Source organism: Nomascus leucogenys, chromosome 9 (genome assembly GCF_006542625.1).
Source record: "Nomascus leucogenys isolate Asia chromosome 9, Asia_NLE_v1, whole genome shotgun sequence".
NCBI classification, from domain to species: domain Eukaryota; kingdom Metazoa; phylum Chordata; class Mammalia; order Primates; family Hylobatidae; genus Nomascus; species Nomascus leucogenys.
Window position 1 is genome coordinate 29,473,761 of NC_044389.1, and position 25,032 is coordinate 29,498,792.

A 25,032-nucleotide genomic window follows, 5' to 3' on the forward strand; every position below is an offset into this window, starting at 1 on the left:
ATGCAGGTAATTGACTGATGCAGTTATCTCTAACATCTCACAGTCAAACTTGATATTTTATTTAGCTTCTAATCAAAATAGAGTCAGCTAAATAAATAGGTTTATTTATTTTTCTATTTCATTTGGTCCTGTTGAAAGCATGCAACTTATTGGCTAGTGTTTACCCTTAAGTAACCTTTCTTTTCTAACAAATATTCCTTGAAGCATTATATAAGCCTCTTTCTCCTTAGATACAGGTCTTCTGTGCTTTTTTGGTATTTTAGGAAGAAGTTTTAATGAGTGATGTCCATTCTGTTTTCTGAATTTTATACTAGAGATCAGATACCATGATTGTCTTATCGGATAATACTTTCATACTGAAACTTAACGTTTCACAGGCAATGAGTTCTGTTGTGTAGAGATGATCCCACTGCACATTACAGAATCTATTGCTGCAGTTTATAACTAGTGCTTCAAACAGTTCCCAGAGCCCATATACAAAATCATGAAATGAAAGACAGGCACTCTCATTTTGCAGGGCTTATCCTTTTAAATCACGTATTCCCCACGTCCCATCCCATATCTGGTCCCATCCCCTGCTGTTTCAGACTGCAGGAGAGCTCTGCTTGACTTTTGGCATATTTTTTCTAAATGATATTCTGTTGAGAGCAGTCATCCCCATCCATCCTCTCTCCCCAACATTTGTGAGAAATATTATGTACTATGTACTCTTTAAATGTCATTACGAAAACTGTTCACATGCTCAGAAGCCTACAGACAAAGATAATTTTTTAAGCAATAAATTAAGGACTTCATTTTTTGTTTTATCTAAACAAATGGAAACAAAGTACACATGACTTCATTTAAGCATATTCCTGACCTATAAGCACTCCCAGGTGCCTGGAAGTGAAAAGGTAACTATGTGACTGGAACATTAGCGTTCCTAGCACATACTCATACAGATAACATGTCAATCTTAGCACAAAAAAAGAGAAAGAAAGCATTCCACTGAAACTAAAGTTCAGGTACGCATTCCTTTTCTGTTGTGTTTGTGGATGTGGAGACCTACTTTATTTTAAAGAATCAGCTCTGAACATCTCCATTCCATTTTCCACAGGTGAATTCAAAGAAAGGATACGTGGAAACATTTACACATTGTTTTCACACATTTCCTGTAGCTCTCTAGAACATTATAGTTGTCCCTGATACATTTTCAAATTTCAGAGGAAACACCCGTTTCTACTTATTTTCAAGGTCAGCAGTAAGGTTTTGTTTTTGAAATAATTTCTGGAGTGAAACAGGAATGGGGAAAATCAAAATGGCAGATTCCTAATTTTAGAGCACTAATTGTCCAAAACCCCAATTTCCAGAGTCTCATCATTGAGCCCATATGCGGAAAGCTCATGGTCTAAAGTCTAGTCCTAAATGGCCATTAGCCAAAATAGCGGGAAGAGGCTGTGCAGATTCATACTCCAGCAAAGTTTACAGTTTAAGCATTGAACTCAGGGAAAAAACTAGCAAGAGAAATAAGTCCAGTAATCTCTAATCTATGAGGCTTTTTCATTGCCAGGATTTGATTTTTTCATGAATGTGTTGCAAAATTGTCATTTTATTTTCCTGGGTTCAGTTTATTTCATTTGAAATACCTAGTAAGCTCAACTCTCCTCTGCCTATTAGAAAACCAACGGTCACTAGAACATTTTGACTAGCATGTATCACTAAATAAAAATAATAGCAGTTAGTATTTATCGATATGTTCTAAACCCAACAACACTATGAGGTAGAAACTATCATTCTGTCCATTTCACAGATAAGGAAACTGACCCACAGAAAATAGCTGAGGTCACATGGCTGGGATATGAGCCATGGTCCCAGAGCGTTAATCTTAACTACCACACAATACTGCTTGTGCTGAATCTTTTCTGCTTACCCCTCCAGCTTCATTTTCTAATAATCATTTCCATCTGGCTTTGCACCCTGGGATGCTGACTTTTTTTTTTTTTTTTGAGACAGAGTCTTCCTCTGTCACCCAGGCTGGAGTGCAGTTGCACAATCTCGGCTCACTGCAACTTCTGCCTCCCGGGCTCAAGCGATTCTCTTGCCTCAGCCTCCTGAATAGTTGGGACTACAGGCGCGCGCCACCATGCCCGGCTAATTTTTGTATTTTAGTGGAGACAGGATTTTACCATGTTGGCCAGGATGGTCTCAATCTCTTGACCTCGTGATCCACCCACCTCGGCCTCCCAAAGTGCTGGGATTACAGACGTGACTGCGACCAGGGATGCTGACTGTTATGGAACACGTCAACAGGGCTCCTTGGTTCCCTAGCTTCCAGTTGGATTTGGGAAAACACCAGGAAATACAAAGGGGTTGGGTACATATTCCCCTGGTTCTATTGTTATAGAGCTTCAGTTACTGATACCCTGCCTCTGTAAGAGAGAATTACAGAAGTAATTATTTATTGAAATGCTATTTATTGCTTAATTGTACATTTGAAAATAAAGAGTGTAATTGGGTTGTTTGTAACTCAAAGATACATGCTTGAGAGGATGGCTATCCCATTGTCCATAATATGCTTATTTCATATTGCATGCCTGTATCAAAACATCTCATGAACCCCATAAATATATACACCTACTATGCACCCACAAAAATTTAAAAAATAAAAAAAGAAATGTTTTTATTGTAATGGTAACATCTGTTAGAATCGGACCAATACAACAGGCTGGTAAGTTTTTTTCGAGGGAAGGGAATGTTACAGGATATGGGTTGGGGGAGGTGGGAAAAAGGATAGGGAAGCTCAAGACAAGCGAATTATCTAAATAACAGTGATCTTTTGTGTTAGCTTCTTTGACACAGGGATATAGCATCTGTGAGAAACTTTGAGATTTCCAACTTGGCTTTTTTCTTACACCAAAAGGAAGCATTAATTAAATCAACTGACAACCCACCCAGCATATAAATAAAGGAGTAATACTGCAATAGTTTAGTTCCTTGTCTGTATTCAAAGGTGAATTAAGGACATCCTTGAGATGTATTGTAAATTGTGTTTCCAAAATGTAATACCATACAGTGATTTATAGACCACCGATGCTTAGCCAAATAATTTCTTCACTTTGGTTCCCCTTTTATGTTAAATAAAGATGAAAGAGTCGTAGATCTTCTACTTAATCATTTAAAAAAAAAAAAGAAACAGAACGCAGTAAAAACTTCACTTTAACTCAAGAGAGAGTTGATATAAAATATATCCCCCAGGTTAAGAAACTGATTAAATAGGTTAAGAGAGTAAAATATAACACTACACTTTCCTTTAGAAACAGCAGATGAAAAGTCTTGAGTAAAAGGAAAGGACTCAGTGCATGTGTGGCTTCCCTGCAGTTCTTGTGTCTATTAAATGTGAAGATACCAGTATAGCATCTATTTTCCCTAGAGTCCGTAATGTTTACATAATAGAATAATTTGGAACAGTGAGAAAAAAGAAATGACTAAATTACATGCCAAAAATTTTGCAAATCCAATTTTAACACTGTCACAATGCTTCCTATTAACAAAATCTTCCATGGTGGTAACTTTCTTCAAGGAATATATTGACTTGTACAGTTCCAATAGGAGCTTCACAATATTTTTTTTTCACACACAGTGAAAAAAGAAAACCGTCCAGCCTCTTCCTGGATTCTCCTGCTCATATTTATTTCCCAGTAACAATCAGACATCTAATTTCTAGCAAACATGATGGCACAATTTTCCCCACTTTAAAAGCATAATACCAACACTACCCGTGTTACAGTAACACTAGTTAATATTTATTGGGCACTACTCTGTGCCAGACCTTGTGTGGAACATTTAAGTGCATTATCTCACTTGACCTTAGAGCAAGTTTCTGAAAAGGATAATTCTATTATCTCCACTTTACAAACAGGGAAACTGGGACTCACAGATTCCATGTCACAAAGAAATATACAAGTTTTATCATTTAAGATGCATTTACTTTAAGGTAACTGAATACGCAACTCAAATTGGCTTGAACAAAAAGATAATTTCCTGAACTCTGGAGGTTTAGCAGTAGGATGGGTTTGATTGTTAACTTAATCCAAGATACTCCTAGCTAAAATTCCTTTGATCTCATTAGCTCAAAGTAAATGAAACATCCTTTCCTGCACCAGTTGGTGAGGTGGTTAGAATTACTATGATGAATAGATAAATAAAGCCTCAGCCCTATCGTGGGCATCAAACTCTAGTTTATAAAAATGGACAACTTTAGCAATGCTTCTCTCTAGTGCTTTTCTGCAAAAGCTAAATTTAAAGATTAGAATATCAGTTGATGATCCAGGAGAGAAACACTAACAACAAGCCAGTGGGTTAAGTTTCTGTAATATATCCATATTTATAAAATTTTATGAATTTACACCAAATTTTTATAAATTATTCTTCTTACAAATTATCTGGTAATTGTCAGAATTATTAAAAATTATTAGAACTATAAAAATTATGTATAATATCATGCTGTATTAGTCCTTTCTCATGCAGCTACAAAGAACTGCCGGAGACTGGGTAGTTAATAAAGGAAAGAGGCTTAATTGACTCACAGTTCTGCATGGATGGGGAGGCCTCAGAAAACTTACAATCATGATGGAAGGAGAAGCAAACACATCCTTCTTCACACAGTGGCAGGAGAGAGAAGTGCTGAGTGAAGCAGGGAAAGACCCCTTATAAAACCACCAGACCTTGTGAGAACTCACTCACTATCATGAGAAAAGCATGGGGGAAACTGCCCCCCATAATCTAATCACCTCCGATGAGGTCCCTCCAATGACATGTGGGGATTATGGGAACTACAATTTAAGATGAGAACTGATTGGGGGGCAGTGGGGGGAGACACAACCGAACAATATCACACGCCACTTAATAAAGGCTCTAGGGCTTATAGTTTCTCTACAGGGCTTAGTTTCTCCATTTAAGACACTATATTATTTCAATTTTATGTAACTCGATTTTCCTTGGGTATGTGGATATAAATGGAGTCACATTCCCAGGGCACAAGTTTTGTTGTTGTTGTTGTTTTTCTGGCTCTGAAACCCACTACTAATAAAGTCCTATGGTTCTCCTTAAATTGAACCCCATTTGTTTTAGGAATTTTTTTTTTTTTAGATGGAGTCTCACTCTGTTGCCCAGGCTGGAGTGCAGTGGTGTGGTCTCAGCTCACTGCAACCTCCACCTCCCGGGTTCAAGTGATTCTCCTGCCTCAGCCTCCTGAGTAGCTGGGACTACAGGTACATGCAACCATGCCCAGCTAATTTTTGTATTTTTAGTAGAGACGGGGTTTCAACATATTGGCCAGGCTGGTCTCGAACTCCTGACCTTGTGATCCACCTGCCTCTGCCTCCCAAAGTTCTGGGATTACAGGGGTGAGCCACTGTCAGTCTCTTTTGGGAATCTCTAAGTGGTGTCTGACTGCTCACAAACAGGTCCCACTGAACAACTATTCTTTCAAAAGCTTAGGGGCCAGCCATGTGTCTTCTTGCCTCTTCTATAGTACTTCTGCTGGGAATGACCATGTCCAATAGGTATGGCATATTCAGCATACTGGCCCCAACACCCTATCTCTCTCCACTGCACACCACCACCACCTCTCACCTAGAACCTCACAAAACTCTAAGCAAGTGATGTACAAGCTGATGTAAGAGAGAATGATACTCTTCCTCACTTAAGTCCCACTTAATGCTGCTCACTGTACCCTAGAGTCTTCCAGAATTCCAGGTTGAAGACAATTTCTATGAGCAGCTTTTCCTTCTTTAGGTTCAAGTACAGTGTATGAGATAGGACAAGGAACCCAGTGTCTGAGACAGTCCTGCACTGTTCCCCAATCCCTTTCTTCCCAGGTTCCCAAATTCTCATGCAAACATTGACGCAAATTAACTGTTGAGGGCTCCCTGTGTAGTCATCAGACCCTTCCCAGGAATTTCTGAGTCACTAGAGTGCACACAATAAAAACCTAAGCCATAACCCTCTCTAAAACTGTTTCTTCCAAGAATACATTTTTAAGATTAATTTTATAGATCTATTTCAATATGTTGATTAAAAAAACTTTTCACTAGATTGTTTGCTCTAGAAATTTGTAATGTCCTATTAGTTCCACCTTGATATAATAAGAACTCTTTAGCTATAAGAGAACTACTGAATCATTTCATTTAAGACACAAAGGAGTCTGACATGAAATTAATAGAACTTGTAGAGATACAGTGACCACATGAATCAAATATGAATTATGCCATGGCACACATTTACCTATGTAACAAACCTGCATATCCTGCACATGTACCCCAGAACTTAAAAAAAAAAAGACTAAACAAAAAATAAAAATAAATTTTAAAAATCCCTTTTTTTTTTTTTTTTTGAGACGGAGTCTCGCTGTGTCGCCCAGGCTGGAGTGCAGTGGCACAATCTCGGCTCACTGCAAGCTCCGCCTCCCGGGTTCACGCCATTCTCCTGCCTCAGCCTCCCGAGTAGCTGGGACTACAGCCGCCCGCCACCACGCCCAGCTAATTTTTTGTATTTTTAGTAGAGACGGGGTTTCACCGTTTTAGCCAGGATGGTCTCGATCTCCTGACCTCGTGATCTGCCCGCCTTGGCCTCCCAAAGTGCTGGGATTACAGGCGTGAGCCATCGCGCCCGGCCCAAAATCCCTTATCTTTGTATTGGTATGTTCCTAGAAACTTAAATGAGAGCCAAATATATAAACGGGTTTAAAAAAAATGTCATTATGAGTGAGGCCAAGGAAAGACAGCAAAATAGACAAAGAAGAAATTATGGGCCAGGTGTGGTGGCTCATGCCTGTAATTCCAGCACTTTGGGAGGCCAAGGGGGGGTGGATCACAAGGTCAGGAGATCGAGATCATCCTGGCTAACATGGTGAAACCCCGTCTCTACTAAAAATACAAAAAAAATTAGCAGCTACCCGGAAGTCTGAGGCAAGAGAATGACGTGAACCCAGGAGGCAGAGCTTGCAGTGAGCTGAGATTGTGCCACTGCACTCCAGCCTAGGTGACAGAGCGAGACTCCACCTCAAAAAAAAAAACAAAAAAAATTATGACAAACCTATCTAAAGGACTTTTTAAGAAAATATTAAATTTTCTTACAATATAATTTATAAATATTATCAGTTTTTTGATAACTACATAGTTACTAGTCAGTCAGAGTTTTTTACTTTTAATCTTAGAAACCAAACCTCATCAGAATTTTGCTCAATAATTAACTTTTTCACATTCTACTTCAGTAACCAGTTTAGCCTCATTTTGATAGCTATATGAAAGTTATTCATCAAAAACACAAATTGACCTTACTGAACAACTACAAAAATTTTTGATTCCAATAAAATTAAACAGTTAAACAGTTTGTTGCTATAAGTAATACAATCTAAAAATTAACATTAAATAAATATACCTATATTACTTCACATTATTCAATGCCTTTATTGAACTGTGGCCTAGGAGTAATACCTTTTGGTTAAAATTGTTTTTGAAATCAAATCTGTCATAATTAGGCTGGCCTAACTGATTTTGATAAGGCAGCTGGTAATAAAGTAGACTCCCTTTATTAAACTGACCTCATTAACTTGTTTTTTGTCCAGATGGAACACTTGACCAGAACTTGTAGAGGCAATTTCTTCATAGACTTTATATCCAATATGGGTCCTGTCATCACAATCTCCAGTCAGAACAAATACCACCTATGATAAAAAAAAAAAAAAGAAACAGTGTAAAGGGTTTCCAGAAATAAAAAAATATATGTATTGACTACCTATTGTGTTACATTACTGGGCAAGTAGAATATGTGAGTGTGTGTGTGTGTGTGTGTGTGTGTGTATGTTTATATAATTATTGACTTTATACTCTGTTTAACAGTGAACCCAGATAGGAACATAGTGATTTATGTTTTAGAAGTGTAGGCTAAAAGCTGTAGAAGTAGAAGTGAGACCATGACTATGCTAGATCACCGAATGGCCTCAGTTCCTCACGCCCCCCTGTATCACTCAGTGAAAAGATTCTGAATTCTTCTTATAAAAGAGGTAGAGCTTATTTTGTCATCTGTGAATCTAAGCTTGTCCATGTGACTTCCTTTGGCCAATAGCATGAGGCAAAAATGACATTCTACAAGTTCTGGGCTGAGACCAGAGGGCTTATGTATTTCCATTTGATCTCAAGTGTTTCTGCCATGGCCATGAGAAGGACATGCCTAAACTAACTTACTGGTCTCAAAAAGAGGGTAAGACAACTATGAGGCAAAGCCAGGTCTCCTGACAGTCAAGCTTAGATAAGCAAACCCCACACTATTCCCTAGACACACCAGTGAGCAAGCCTGGCCTAGATCAACTGAGCTCTGTGAACATGTGAGAAATAAATGCTTATTGTTTTAGACCATTGAGTGTTTGAAAAGTTTGTCATGCAGCAATAGCTGATACAATGAATAACTCTGACTCAGGCATGATTCCACATCGGAGATAACATTGGAATATAAGCCTTTTTTGGTTAGGCCTATGTTTTGTCAGTTATAAGGAAAAGATGATAACAAGTACGTTAATTAATCCCCAATCATGTCTTCTTCATACTGAAAAACAAGGCATTCATATGGTATGTATAAATATCACATATATGTTTAATATGTTTAAATTAGATGACATACATATTGGAGAACATACATGTGGATAGATAGTTATAATTATTGTTATTGACCATACATGGAAGAGTCAAAGAGGATAGGCAATCTCTTACATACTGCATTTAGACAGAAACGTTTGGGGTTCATTCTTACTCACTTGTGACTGTTTCTGTTGGATAAGTTGCAGCACCTCGTGGGTGAGCCGGTAATCTTTGGACCGAGCATCAGTGAAAACATAGATGAAAGAACCAGGAAGAGAAATTTCCAAGGCAATTTTTATAGCTCCGATACTCATTTCTGGACAATCACCACCACCCTGTTGAGTGGAGAGAAAAATTCAATTACCTCATCAGCAAAAACAGTTGAATATTTTGGTTATAACAAGGTGCTTTGGGAGTTTTAGAACCGAGCAAGTTTTCATTTTTATTTTCTGTCAGTTTGGCACTTTTTTCAAGAAGGGATGGAAGATATGTAAAGTGATATGAACTAGAAAAATGTGTACTTAAGGATAAGTTAGAAATTCACCCAAAACACACAAAATAATAGCTATATATTTTTAAAATTAAATGTCTATTCACTCTGCCCTCTCTTACACGATGATCTCATATACCCCCTCTTCTCTTACTTTTTCTCATTCTTATTTGATGACCTTGCTTATTATATTGAGAGGACAGAAGCAATCAGGAGAGAATGTTCATAAGCTCCCACCACAATACCTGTTAACCTACCTGCAGAAGCAGCCTGATGCCCGCCTTAATCGTGAAGCACTTGCTTGCACTCATGGCTATGCACCCATGGCTAATGCTAACTACTCACCTGGGAACTAATCAAGGTGATCTCTCTACTCCAACACACTCTCTACTAAATCATTCCAGCATGGCATGTCTCCATACTCCTTCAAACTTCTGCTCACTTCATACCTGTCAGAGAAGCTTTCCCTGACTATCTGACATAAAATGCATTCTGTTTGTCATTCTTTTCACTCTGACTCTGTTTCATTTTTCCTATTAACCTATAATCTCTGTGTTTTATTTTCTACTTGAATAGGCTCAATATGTTTTCCTAAACAAAAACTGTTCCCACCCTCAGAGCAATTCTTGTCATATTTATTTCCTTCATAATTATATGGATTTGTAAATGAAATTGTGAGTTTGCTGTATTTACAGTTTTATACATTATATTTTAGATACAGAATTATATCCTGTTTGTTTCCATGTCATCAGCATTGTTTAAAACCACAGGTTTGAATAATGGCATAACATTCTATTATGTCTATATTCCATACTTTAGTCAACCATTTCTCTGCTGTTGAAATATTAGTGCTCTTTCAAATTTTACTTCTCCATTATAAATGGTAGATAGATAGACAGACAAACAGACAAACTGATAGTAATAACTATAGGGCCAAGGGAATGGACTTTTGTTCAATATAATTTGAGCAATTAGTAGTTGCTGAACACCCTGCTGAGATTTGGGCATCCAACAACAAATAAGCTAAAATATCTTGTCGTGAAGGAGTTCAGGGCCTAGAATAAGCAATCACATAAAAAGCAGGGCAGCTTGGGATCATATGGGCTTTACAGCAGTAGAGTCCAACAAGTAAGAGCTCTTTCTCAGAAAGAAAATAGTTATACCATGAAAAGAGTAAGGCTTTATCATTAAACTCTGGAAATCCTATTTGATTTTCCTATTGGGTCTTTCAGCAGGCTCCAACAGTCTCATATTCTGATACAGATACCGTGAACACCATAGATCTAATCAGGGTCATAAGAACCAAGTATTAGAATAGTTTACAATGTAGCTAGCCTGGATGAAGTGGAGAATATTTTCTTGTACTGGATCCTGATCAAAACTTACAGCCTTTGAGTACTATTTGTTAAATAGGTTGAAACAGAGCATCAGCTGTTAAAAATTGACTCTAATACTGAGACTCATTAATAGGTCACTTTCTTAATTGCATGGGGCTAGAAGATGTAGTAACCTGATCTTCACTTTGGAAAATATACCAGCCACAGATTCCCCAAAATTTTATCAAGTTAGCAGTCCTTTCTCTTTTTGCAGAACTTATTTCCTACCTCCTATCACTTATATGCATTTTTGAGGCATTTAGTTTAACAACACTGCTCTCAACAACTTGTATATTTGTATCTTTTGACCATACTTACCTCTCAAGTTCTAATTTTACATTTTCAATTTCTTGTTAGACCTCTATTCCTGGGTGTTCTATATGCCTCTCCAATTTAGTGCATTTAAAACAGAACTCATATTTTCTGCTGTGGCATCCCTATTTTTGTTAACAGTACTATCTGCATAGATATTTAGTTTCAAAATCTGAGTCATTTTTGACTCCTCCTTCTACTTTCATCTAATCAGTGGTCATTCATTCGACTTCCATAAATCTGTCCCTTCCCTCTCTCTTCACTTCCTACTAGTCACTTTTCTTATCACTAATTTTATTACATGTACAAACTCCTATCTGATTTTCTGCTTTTCCTTCCACTTAACTTTATTTTGCCTGCAGTAAAGAGCTATATACATCACGTTCCTACTTAAAATATTTCACTACTTGTGTTGGATCAAATAATCTTTCTATCTTTCTATCTCCTGTTGCTCCTTCTCCACAAATTGCTCCCTTTCAGCTGAGATTACTTCCTGTTCTTTTAATATTCCCCTTGCTTCACAACTTAATGCCATAACAATTTTCATTCAAGTAGTCTTTCTACTGTTCTATCTCTACCATCAAACACTTCTCAACAAAATATGCATGTCTAAATTCTTCCATTATTGTATAAGCTCATTGATGGCAAGGAACTGTGCTTTGCTGAGTCCTTGAATCCTCAGTTCATAGCACAATGCTGGCTTAAAGTAATCACTGAGTAAATATTTTTCAAATTAAACTATTATCTCACAATGGTTGAGATAATATGCCTTCCCCTCTTTAAAGCTTTGTTTCCAGTCAAATGTGCTTACTCCCTCTTCAGATGTATTCTACTATGCTTTACACTTTAGTGGTATTTAACATATTTCCTTTGCATAACAGTTATTTGGAGGGTTATCATGTGCAACAATGACCTTGAATGAAAATTTATGTAATAGGAAAGTGGGAAATAGACAGACATGTTAGTAATTTTGGTATATTGGATAGAAATAATCTTTACTTGCAGCCAATTTTGTATAATCTGTAATGGATATTCTGGGATGCTCAAAAAAATTTAACTTCCTATTGTATATTCAGAAGCTTAGAGAAAAACATTCCTCAACTGCACATGACACTGTGCACCCAAGTGTGAACCACAATATAATTTATCCATTCTACAAGCATTTGTTGAATGGTCAAGTACACAATACAACTCCATGGTAGTATAATTCTAAGGAGAGATTAAATGTCTTTTACTAATGGTCATGTGTGTACCAACACACTAGGAGAAGTTTTCTGTCTATGGGCCAAACACGAGGACAGCTAAGAAATATCTGAAGGCACATATTAGGAATAGAAGGAATGATAAACCTTGTCCAGTTATTGAGTGAGAGATCCTCTCTGAGCCGATTGACTTGGGTATAAATATGCCGTAAGAGGACCTATACATGCCTACTTCCCTAGTTCCCTTCCTCAAACCTTACCCAGGAGTAGACTGCAGAGACCACTAGAATCCTTGAAAGGGACTCCAGATGAATTAACCCCATTAGAATCTCCCAGGAACTTCAAGCTCAACATAAAATTGAATGCAGCCCTAAAAAAATCATGTACTGAAATGGGGTCCCTAAGACTATAAGCATTGTTCAGCGTATAAATTTGAATAAAGCAGTTTAACCACATATTAATAAAATCAAGATGGTCAACAACCTTTTCTGTAAGTATTAGAACCACCTTATTTTCCTGAAAAAAAAAAAGTCACTTTGTGAAACATTGGAGCTTTATGTATATGAGGCTTAATATTGGTTAATAATCAAAGGAAAGAGTGTGGTGAGCTGACACAACTAAAACCCCACAGAGAATTTCACAAATATCCTTTTATTTCTTGGACTTTTATAATATCATATACTCTAAAATGAATTATTTGACTTTTATGAAAGAACTAACAAAAAGTCTCAAAGCAGCCAGGAAAATTGGAGAATGTCAAGTAAAAAGAGAACATTTTAAGCCAGGCATGGTAGCGCATGCCTGTTGTCCCAGTTACTTGGGGGGCTGAGGTGGGAGGATCCCTTGAAACCAGGAATTCCCATCCAGCCTGGGCAACATAGCAAGCTATCTCTCAAAAAATTAAAATAAATGTTTAAAAAAGAAACACTTTGACTCACACATGTCAGAAGCCAAGACTGGATGTGCTTATACATCCTTTAGGAGTGCTCTATGTAGCTTAATTATATTTTTCCTGCTGTGGAAATCAGTGTATTCTTTATAATAAAAATGACTATTCTGCCCCAAATTTCACATTTGCAATATAATCTGCAAACACAGATTATATTGTAATCATATTGATTATAAGTGTTCTCAGGAATAAAATTCTTCCCAAAATAATACAGTATATTTAAATTATTACCTTTCTGCTTCTAGCTAACTGAAAATTAAAAGTAAATGTTAACTAATAATTCATATCTTAATAAAGCTATGTGTCTATCTCATTGTGGATAGAAGGTCCTGAAAAGAAAAATAAGTTTATTCTTTTTCCAAAAGAAGTTAACATACAGTATTATCTTGTTATAAAAGCTCCCTATCTGATATTTGAGATCGGTTTTCTAATAATTTTAAATCATAAGTGGCCATTAAAATCATCTATGAGGCTGGGTGCGGTGGCTCACGCCTGTAATCCCAGCACTTTGGGAGGCTGAGGCACGCAGACTGCCTGAGCTCAGGAGTTCACGACCAGGCTGGGCAACACAGTGAAACCCTGTCTCTACTAAAATAAAAATAAAAATAAAAAAAAAATTAGCCGGGCATGGCGACATGAGCCTAGTCCCAGCTACTCAGGAGGCCGAGGCAGGAGAATTGCTTGAACCCAGGAGGCGGAGGTTGCAGTGAGCTGAGATCGCACCACTACACTCTAGACTGGGTGACAGAGTGAGACTCCATCTCAAAATAATAATAATAATAAATAAAATGAACTATGGAAGAAATGCTTTACCTCTGCACTAACACAGTAGCCACTACCTAGCCTCATGTGGCTACTAAGCACTTGAAATGTGGCTAGTGAAAATGAGAAAGTGAATTTTTAAATTTTATTTTAATTAAAATTTAAATTAAAAAACTAAAGCAATGCTAATTTTTATATTGATGACATATTGAAATATTTTGGATATATTCAGTTAAGTAAATAGATTATTGAAATTAATTTCAACTGCTTTAGAAATTACATACGTAGCTCACATTATTTGTTGGACAGCACTACTTTAGAATGATACATTTGATCGACCTATGTAGACTTCATTTTAGACTGTTAACTGTAAGGTTGTTGCTTTGATTAAGTGTTTCATGAACTTCCTTTCCTGGCAGAAGTTATTAGAGGCAAAATTTAAATTGCTTTAATTTACTAGGGATCAAGAATCAAGGTACAACTTACTCCAAAAATCTACAAATTATTCCCTTTGCTTTTATATATATATATATATATATATATATATATGTATATATATACACACACACACACACACACACACATACACACAAAGTTTATAAACAAAGATTATATATATACACACACATATCAAACTTTATCATATATGTATACACACACACACACACACACACACACACACCTTTAAACCACTGGTTTCTTTATAGTGTTTCTCTCAAATCATCAACTGACTTTCTGATCTTTAAGTTTAGCTTTGGCAGAACAGGACTAGGCTACAGAAGCATTGCTAAAATTGTTCATTTTTATAAATAAGCCTCACAAAGTCAGAGACTGTAGGTTGATTTGTGTCAGCTGATTTAAAAATTGGAGGTAATGGAAATGTGACTGAAACTGTAAAAATAAACTCTTGTAAGTTTTATTTCCAAACTTAAAAAAAAAAATTACTCCTGGCCAGGCATGGTGGCTCATATCTGTAATCTCAGCAGTTTGGAAGGCCAAAGAGGGCAGATCTCTTATGCCCAGGAGCTTAAGACCAGCCTGTGCAACAGAGGAAATCCCCATCTCTAAAAAAATTAAAATAAAAAAATAAGCTGGGTGTGGTGGCACATAGCTGGCACGTGGTCCCAGCTACTCAGAAGGCTCGGGCTAAGTAGAGGCTGCAGTGAACCGTGATTATGCCACTGCACTCCAGCCTGTGCTACAGAGTAAGACCCTGTCTCAAAAAGTAAATAAATAAATAAAGTCCTTTAAATGTCTGTAGCAGCTTCATTTTGACCTGAATACCAAATAGAAAAAATGTAAAATCATAATCCATAAACATTTATGATGGAAGAATTTACAATTGAAGAACTTAAATTTATAAAAGGTCTTATTGATTTAATCAGTACTTTTCTTGGTAATAAGACATTCTACCTGTGTTAATTCAATAAATGTCTACTCTGAGCCAAGTGCTGAGGGAGTATTGTCACAAACACTGTGTTATTTACTCTTTACATCAATGGATAAGGTAAGTATCACTTTTAACATGTTTTACTGACAGAGCACAAACTTTTGAAAATCCTTTCTCAGGGTCACATAACTAGTAAGTGAAAAAGCAGAGATTTGAACTTAATTATGCCTGGCCTGAAAATTCATGCAAACTCCCGTGAGGCATTTTGTTACCTTCTTCAGCTTCTGTGTCTATAAGCAAGTAGCTTTCTGAGACACTGTATAATCAGAGGACGAAAATTCCCATTCTTCTAGATACCTACAGAATATTGTTTATTCTTCTTTTGTGGTATTCAATAAGATGTATTATAATTTGTATTTCCTCCTACTAGATCTCTGTTTTTTGAAGTACTTAGTAGGTGTTCCATTGTTGTTTGATGAATGAATGGATAAATGACCTGTGAGTACATGGGTGAAAGATTTTGCAAAGCCATCTTCACATATTCTAGGTACACTTAACATGCTCAGCCTGAGCTTGACTTAAGCCTAGCCCATCCCATTTCAAGTAATACAATTCCAGAACTAAACCTTCTAAAAGTACAAGTGTATAAAGCTAACTCCCCCTATGTTTGATCTCTCCCCCACACCCCTCTCTGTCCTGGCATACAGTCAGGATGAATAATCAACACGATAAAACCAACATGGCTATGTAAATATATTTCCTAAAACCACAGAAACATGCACACACACACACACACACACACTCACACACACACACACAAATGAAAGGTATAATGGAGAAGAACTCTATAATGCATAGAATTAGCTCCCTAAATGCATTTTAGAAAGGGTCTGACTTTGTTAACCTGTGCTTTTATTTGAACCCTGAAATATAGATAATTAGTATCAGTATGCACAGTCCTGCTCAATATTTTGATTGACATTTTATCTTTATAATTCTACTGATGCCTACAATTTACTAAATTGCCAAAGGCCTTTCAGACAGAAAAACATGTACTAAGAAAAACAGAAGCATGTGAGCTTTCACAGTAAATGTTGCTCCTGGAATAAAAAATATTTTTAAAAAACTGTAACTTCAGAGTTATGGTGATAATTATGTTCGCAAAATGAATTCCTGGAAAGCAAGATTAAATAAGAATGAATAGAAATCTTATCATTCAAGGGAGTATTAAAACACAGATTATCATGCTGTCTTTTCTAAATACAAGACAGTGTAGGAATGGCACTGGAATAAACTGAACTTTTAAACTGTGAGAGGAGTTGGAAAAATAATGAAGTCTCTGTTCGAATCCTAATGGGAAAATCTACATCAAATGATGGATCAGAGAGACCCAAGAATGTTAATCTCAGAGCAAGCATGCTCCCATGCCTTATCATTTATCTTCTAGTCAACCTATTTCAATTCTTCTATTCTCATCTTTTCATTGAACTCATTGTTATATCGTTTTCCAGGTGCCTAAGTCTAAGCAATAAAAATTGAAACTTTTTTATAGGCTCATGACTAAGTTCAAAATAATTCTTATTGGCATTACAATATTTACCCTTATTCTAACATGAGTATAACCTACTAGAGTTTGCACTTAGCTTCAAAGTCACACTACATCCTTTTCACATGGAACACCCATGTGTGAAATGTCTTATTTGTGTAATCTGTCCCTTACCTATAAAATTTAGGTATGCAACTCAGTTTCAAGCTGAACAAAAAAACATTTTCTTTTTTTTTTTTTTTTTGAGACAGGTTCTAGCTCTGTCACCCAGGCTAGGGTGCAGTGGCGCGATCTCACTCACTGCAACTCCACCTCTGGTGCTCAAGAGATTCTCCTGCCTCAGCCTCCCAAGTAGCTGGGATTACAGGTGCCCACCACCATGCCTGGCTAATTTTTGTATTTTTAGTAGAGACAGGGTTTCACCACGTTGGCCAGGCTGGTCTCAAACTTGTGACCTCAGATGATTCGCCCACCTCAACCTCCCAAAGTGCTGGGATTACAGGCGTGAGCCACTGTGCCCAGTCTAAAGCTGAACAAAATTTTACAACTCTCAGCTCTCTTTCTTAAAATACAGTTGTGCAATTCTTCTACCAAGAAAACAGGTCGTACATGTGAAAACCATTAAATTACATCGAATCTAATTTAAAGTTGCATCGAAGCAAATATAAAACAAATTAGAATTACAGAGTTCGTCAGTGACATGTGCTGGCTTTTATTACTTGTAGAATATATTGCAAGGATGTACTGAGAGACAATCAGAATACTGCAGAGCCCAAACCTCAAATCTCCAAAATCTAAATAAAAGATGTTACATCCCAGAAAGTCAAACTATTCTGCTCTTTGCTGCACATTCATTGATCACCAAACAAGCTCAAAGAAGGTGAAATCCAAATTAAAGCATCAAAGAACTGCTGACCACAATTCCAGGCACAGTAAAGGTAATAATTACAACAATGTCCATGCTTTCAGATTATCACCTGTCACTGGTAAGGATTTAACTCATCGGCAACTGATCTTTCAACTCGTTGGACCTTCTTTCAAGGGAGCTAGTAGAGCTTAGGTGGGTCTTCAGGGGACATGTTTTGTTGGGTCTTTGGAGGAGGTTCAGTTTGCTTCAAGTAAAATATTTATAAAAACTGCACTATGGGCCAGGCGTGGTGGCTCACGCTTGTAATCCCAGCACTTTGGGAGGCCGAGGCGGGCGGATCACGAAGTCAGGAGATCGAGACCATGGTGAAACCCCGTCTCTACTAAAAATACAAAAAAAAAATTAGCCGGGCGTGGTGGCGGGCGCCTGTAGTCCCAGCTACTTGGAGAGGCTGAGGCAGGAGAATGGCGTGAACCCGGGAGGCAGAGCTTGCAGTGAGCCGAGATTGAGCCACTGCACTCCAGCCTGGGTAAAAAAGCGAGACTCCGTCTCAAAAAAAAAAAACAAAAAAAAAACAAAACTGCACTATGTACCAGGCACTCAATATCTTGATCAGTAAATTAAAAAATGTTGTGCCTAATACATCAAAAAATACCAATAGTTTCATAATTCACATGAGTTATAATGGACAGTGAGTGGTCCTTTGAAGAGGGAAATAGGCTGGAGACAACCAAGAATAAAAAAAATAACGAAAATACCTTCTACTTATCCGAAGACATGTAGAAGCAGGCAGGGTTAACCGTAGGCAAAAATGGGAAACTAACAAATTGTATCTTGGTATTCTCAGTCACCCTTCAGTAATCATCCTCTTCTCAGCTTCTTAGAGAATTCTTTCTTACCCTCTTCAAGGATTCAGTATCTTTTTATTGTGACCTTCAAAAAATAAGACTCTGCCATTGCCCTGGTTGGAATGGATTCCTGGTCCCACCTAACAAGTGGCTCCCTTGTTTGCTTAGGGAGCAAGAGCCAGAGGAGGCAGGGACAGGGCCTAAGAAGGTCTTACTAGCCAATCATCATTTGCTTATTCAAGGAGGAAGCATTCACCATACCTATACTTGCTCTGAGCAGACCTTCTTGCTCCCAGTTCTTCCTCTCCTATGACCCTCCTCTGTTTTTCCTCTCTGCTAGTCAAGACTCTACCTAGCCATAGAAATTTCTCTCTTCCTTCTGCTCCAACACTCGCATATGGATTCTGCATGCCATCTAGCACATTTGGTATTATCTTTGTTATTAGCTAGTTAAGGAAGATTGGAATGCTGTGATTATTTAATGTGGTAAAAATATATTTATACTGCTTGTGTAATTTCCTCTCTTGGCAAAATGGAAAAATGCATTTTTACTAATAAAATCATTATGATTTACAAAGACATCACATTACAAGAAAGTTTGAGATACGCAAATTTTACATTTTGTTTTTAGTAGTCATTTAAAACATGATGAAATAAGATCTTAAAGGAGATGACTACATATATGATAGAGCAAATAAATCAGGATTTTAAAAAATCACCATGAATATAAAAGGATATAGACCTAGTTTAAATATTTATGTAAGGAAACCTGAGGGACTTAGCTGATGACAGAATCAGTATTCAATAATGTAATATGCCTGCCAAAGAAAGCTGATATCAGCCTCCAGCATTAAAAGAAGCTCCCCAGACATTGCTCCAGAGGAGTCCCCCAGGCATCATCTGGTGACAAAATCCAGTGCTATCAAATCTTTAACTAGTGTTACTCAGGTCTGGGGTACTGACAGGTTGCTGGAAGGGATTCTAACATCTGACGGGGTAACTGGACAAATGATATTCAAAATCAATTCCAATACTAGGACTCCACAATTCTCCTGAAATTTTTTTTAAGGTCTAGGAATATAAAAAGGATGCTTTCTGAGAACTAACTGCTCCTACCCAGTTTGGGTACAGAAAAAACTCTAATTTTCTTTTATGTCCATTTCAATGAAAATGAGTTTGTTTTTTAGCTGCAGCTGCTAGCAACTCTGAAAAAATGAGATTTATAGTTTTCTCTAGGAATCCTAGCTGTAGATCAAGGACCATTGTCCCAAGGAAATTGTTTTGATCTCCATCCTTACCATCACCTAAAAACTAACAAAATCAGATTTAGTACTTATTGTGGGGAACAGAAAAATCTGTTGGTTGCCTAAGTAGCACATATGGATTGAATCCAGGCATCATAGGTTAGTGTATTCTTTCTCTTAAATGTTATTTGGCCACAGGAATCTGCAATATTTACCACGCAATGAGTCGTGTATTTATCCTTAAGGATATTCCCATAGATGCACACTTTGAAAAGAAATTCAAGAAATTTCCCATTATAATATCTACCCCATTCTAATCACCTGTATATTCCATTTTGAAAAACCAATCCAACAGTCAAAATAGCCTTCAATATTCTTTGTCCTTTGAAGTTTACTCAAAAGATCATTACAAAATCAACCACGTATTTGCTTCTGGATAGGGTACCAAAATGGATACCTAAAAAAGGGCCAAACATTCCCATTCCTGTCCTCCACTGTCTTGTCGCAGTCTCTGTTCCTTGTTCTCTGGGGATGTAGGATTGTTTGTCCCTCAGAGAATTCTTTACTCTAGCAGAAACTCTAATAGAAAACTCGAACTGCAAACTAAAGTTTTAATAGATGCTTCATTCAGGCCCAAAGAAATTTCAACACTAAAAATAAAAACAATCAAAACACTACCTATGAATGTACCTACAGTACACACAGTACCTTTCAATATCTTAAACATGTTTTGTTCTTGTTTCTCCCCAAAGTGTGCATAAGCTTAAATAAGTTTATCATACTTAGTATCAAGAACATTTGCTGAGGAAAGCCAGTGATTTTATTATTAACTTTGTCATTTTGCTACTTGGTAATTTTTGGTGGGCCAATTACTCAAAGTGATTGGAGATAGGAATGAAGTAAAAATATTTGAGAAATAAATTCATTTTGTTGAGGATGAGATCAGCCCTAGACATACATCTGTCTCTAATTCTTTACTTTCCTACTTTGAAGTAACATACAAAGAGAAATTATATAAATAAATATGTTAACTTGATTAGATCAATAAGGTTATTTAAACAGATATTTAGAAGGAAAGTAGTGGAGCAATAAAGGAAACTGGCTTTGGCATTAAATATCTCATTTTGAGACCAGCTTTGCTACTTGCTATTTTTGTGACCTATGTAAGACATGTTACCTAATATCAAAAAGCTTGAGATTCCTCACTTATAAAAAAAAAATAGTAATATTTATGTGAGTATAAATTGAGAAAATGATTTTAAAACACTTGCAAAACCTTTTGCAAGGCACGTATTCCAAAACTGTTGCTCATTTATAACATAAATATTTGGGGATTATTTCCCTTAAAAGAACTTTGGAGTACTAGAGCTAGTAGTAGCAACAGATAACATTTATTGAGCTTGTACCTTGGGCCACTGTTCTGCTTGAAGGTTTATACATACTATGAGTTAGATGCTTTATCATACTTTCTTCCCTAAATTAAATACAAGCCAGTCCTCCTTTAAAGTGTGTGTGTGTGTGTGTGCGCGCGTGCGTGTGTGTGTAGGATATTTGTAAGCAAATGCATATTATGAAAACTTAAATGGAAATTAAAACTGCTTTTCTAAGTTGAATCATGTCTAATCATGTCCAAAAATGAAAATCAAACCTCTGATAGCTCTACATTATATCTATGTCCCTGATGACATATAATGCCTTTCCTTTCCTTTTTTGGTTCATTTTTAAAATTTATTTGCTTTCTTCATTTTTCTAGCCATATATGTTTTTTAAAAATTCATATGGAAGAATTCTCTATATATCTAGAAATTAAAGTTACAGTTTTATACAATAGCATTTTTTTAAAAACTAGAAATTAGATAAAGTGTATATACCAAATTGGCATAGTAAATTATTCTTCTAAAATCATCATTATCTTGTTCTCTTTTTAGCAGTCTTTGCCTATCTGAGGGTATTTCATATTCTCCTTAGGCAGTTAATTCTATCAACTGGTCTTTTATAGAAAACATTCTTTTTCCCCTAACCTTAACCTGCCGAAGTTTAAACCTATTTATTCTCCTGGACCTCACCCTATCATCTTCATAACTCTATCATGTTGCTATGTGACAATGCTTTTCCAGATATTTTTAATCATATTCCTACTTTTTTAAAAAGTCAATTTTATTAAAAGACTTTACTAAGGAAACTTAAATTATGTGTGAAGCTTTTGATTTGGGGGATCAACAATTTATACAAAAGTTGGCATTGTAATCTCATTATTGTAGAAATAACTTGGTGTTTTGAGGGGTTGTGTGTGTGTGTGTGGGTGTGGGTGTGTATTTACACTTTGAATGTTTGACTAATATACTTTCTGTTCTTTAAAACATTTGGATAAAAGGCTTGAAAGCATACCACTGCCAATACCATTTTCTAAAAATCAACAAGCTTTATAGTTTCTTATAAAGAATGTGTCCCAAAGCAAGGCTTTGCACTGCATATTTATGAGGATATTAATTTCCAAAGCTCTGTGTGATTTGAATACCATTTGTTGTCATTTGTCTTTCCTTGTTCTCCCCAGAGAGAAAGCACAGTTGTTTTCAAGTTACTTCTCTATATTCCAGATGAAAGAGGATAAAGGAAAATGAAATTAATGGTATAAATTTAATAAATTAAGTGTAATAATTTTTTGCTAATTTTTTCTTGGAAAATTTTAGATTGCTTTTTCTCAAGTTAATTCCATATCTCTAGAAGAAAAATAGCCAAGCCTGCTCTAATGTTAATGGATGATTAATGCACTTCAAACTGAATTTACTTCTCATTGTTTTCAAAACCAATTTAAATATGAAAGGAATATTTTTAAAGGTTTTCTTTTTTTAAAGTTCAAGTTAGTTTAATAGGATAACAATACTTGCTGCTTTTGATATCAGTGATTTTGTGGGAGTTACTAAAAATGGTAGAAAGGGAACTGAAGAAGGATTTGAAAATCATACATAAAACAAAATTTTGTATCTCATACTAAAATTTTAAGAAATGTGTGAGGTATCTCAAACTGATTAATGAAATAATAAAGTATTCTATAAGTAAACACTGAACAAAATATATCCTTTAGTTTAGTGTTAAGTGATGATGTAGACTAGACTTTTCATGTTTAACCTTTAAATTTTTTGTCACTGATTTAAGACAGAATAATTCACTAGAAACTTTGAAAGTAAAAACACTTCTGTGGTATTCCCAATGCCCGTAACAATGCCTAATGTTGAATGAAGGGAAAAAGTAAATATTTGATTGTTTCCCTTGCTGGTTGTCCTAATTAAGCATCCTTCTGGATCCTATGAAAGTGCAAAAAAGGGGGGAAAAAAAAAGAAAATCCCATAAGATAAAGCCTGTCCAGGGGAAACCTACAGAGAAACAGACCTCAGCTTTTATTGCATGGGAGAAAGAAAGAAAAAATATTTTTTTGAACAAAGGTAAAATTATACAATCTTATAGAGTGTCTGTATCAGATTCAATTCCAGAGGGTGGAGGGAGGCCTCTGCAGAGGCAGTCACGGAGTATGAGTCAGGAATCAGGATCCTTCACCCTGGGGTCAAACAGAGCAAGGAGGATCAGGGCACTCCCTGTAGATCCTTCAGAACAAAAGAAGGGGAGAGGCAGACAATCAGGAAGCCCACGCCAGGTCTCACTGACAATGTAGGTATTTTCATTCTGGCCAGATTTTCAAGAATATAGTCTAGTTGTATTCTCACAGAGGAAAAAAAAAAATGAATACAATAAATGCCTTCCTAACATTCTATCTGCTAGAAATCCTCATTACTTGGCCCTTCTGATTCTCTATAATGCAATAAAAACTGATGGTTAGGTTTTTCGGGTATTTTCTGTACCATCAAGTAAAGTTTAAATAATATTTGATACAGTTTTCCTGTTAAATGTACATTTTTAAAAGAAGCCACCTCAAATGGCACTCATTTATTCAACAGCTATTGAAAGTCTACTCTACTGCAGACACTGGTTTATCTTCCAGATGAAGCACAGGCTAATACGAGCTACAGGGCTCTTGTCCTCAGGAACTCAGTGCAATAAGGGTACATGAAAACATTTAAAAAACCAGAACAATGCAGTTTCTAATTTCCAAGATCCATGAATATAATATAAATTTCTAAGGAAATTTTTTTTCAGAGAATTTGGACATCCAAAGTGGCAAAGAATGTGCTATATTGAGGGAGAGAAAAGCAAATAGTAAATAAGTAGCAAAATTATGACTGAAAAAATGCCATGGTATACGAGAAAGGAAATGGAAGACTGTTGGTGAAAAAACATGTCAAAAAAAAATTCAGTAACAGAGAAAAATAGTCAAGAGATAATTATATAAATCTACGTACATATTTATCAAATATAATTCAATTTAGTATATAATTTACAAATGGAGACATGCACAAAATACAATCACCCTTGAATACACATTTGGAATGCCAAACTTCCAGTTTCATACCCTATGCCTCAATTATGCTCATTACTATGTGCAGATCCGAATTAAGTCATTTATCCAACAGTGAATCGATGAAAGTATTATACTTCAAACTCTGATTTGGACTCTGTTAATCTGTATATTCCGGTATATTCATTCATTCATTCATTTATTAAAAAGTGAGCATGTTCTATATGCCAGTCCTTTTACTGGGGTATTTAATAAGCTAAATTATACACAGTCCTTCAATGTGAACTCCCAACTGCTTTATGACAGAGAAAGGTAGTGAGAAATGACCCAGCCGAGAAAATAGGGCAGGATTCTCCGAGGAAGTGGTATTATTTAAGCTGAGACTTTGAATACAGGATTTTAAACTAGGTTAAGGGAGTGTGGAAATGAGGGCAGATTGAAGGACAGGAACTTTCTGTGCAAGAACAGCATGTGCAAAAACGCCCTGAGGAAATGGGTGGGGATACAGATATGGGGAAGCTCTATGCAAGGCCTCTGCAGCAGAGTACACAGCCTAGGAGAAAGAGTGGCACTAGATGGGAATGAAAGGTAGGAAGGTCTTAGATCACTCAGAACCCAGAACCATAGGAAGAATTTATGAGGTGTGGGTAAAGAGTCAAGTAGATATGGTACAAGGCAGAAACTTTCAGAGCTGTATTCTGAGATCCCTTTGTCTGCAGAGTAGAGAAGGTAGGCCTGGAAAATAGAAGCAAGAATAAATGCAAGAAAATCCCTTAGAAGATTTTCTGCATTAGTTTAGACTAAGGATGTGGTAATTGGGACTCAGATGGTGCCAAAAGAAATGGAGAGGAGCCAATTGATTTAAAAGGTATTTAGAAAGTTACAAACAACACTTACTAACAGTTGGACTGACTATAAGGGGTAAAAGTGCAGGGTGTATTAAGTAAGTATCCAGATATTTGGCTGGGTTACCAGAATACTATAACATCATTCACAAAGGTAACAAGGAGGAGACAAAA

General features: G+C 36.4%; 1 protein-coding gene across 1 annotated transcript in view; it reads right to left on the bottom strand.

Moving 5' to 3' along the window:
* The window catches only part of HMCN1 (hemicentin 1), a 434,555-nt gene that overhangs the window by 295,167 nt on the left and 114,356 nt on the right, over window positions 1–25,032 (bottom strand). The window contains exons 3-4 of the mRNA XM_030818744.1: window positions 8,792–8,950; window positions 7,583–7,705 (exon numbers count right to left, since the gene is read on the bottom strand). Coding sequence (XP_030674604.1) covers window positions 7,583–7,705; window positions 8,792–8,950 — 282 coding nt within the window. The remainder of the gene's footprint in view (window positions 1–7,582; window positions 7,706–8,791; window positions 8,951–25,032) is intronic.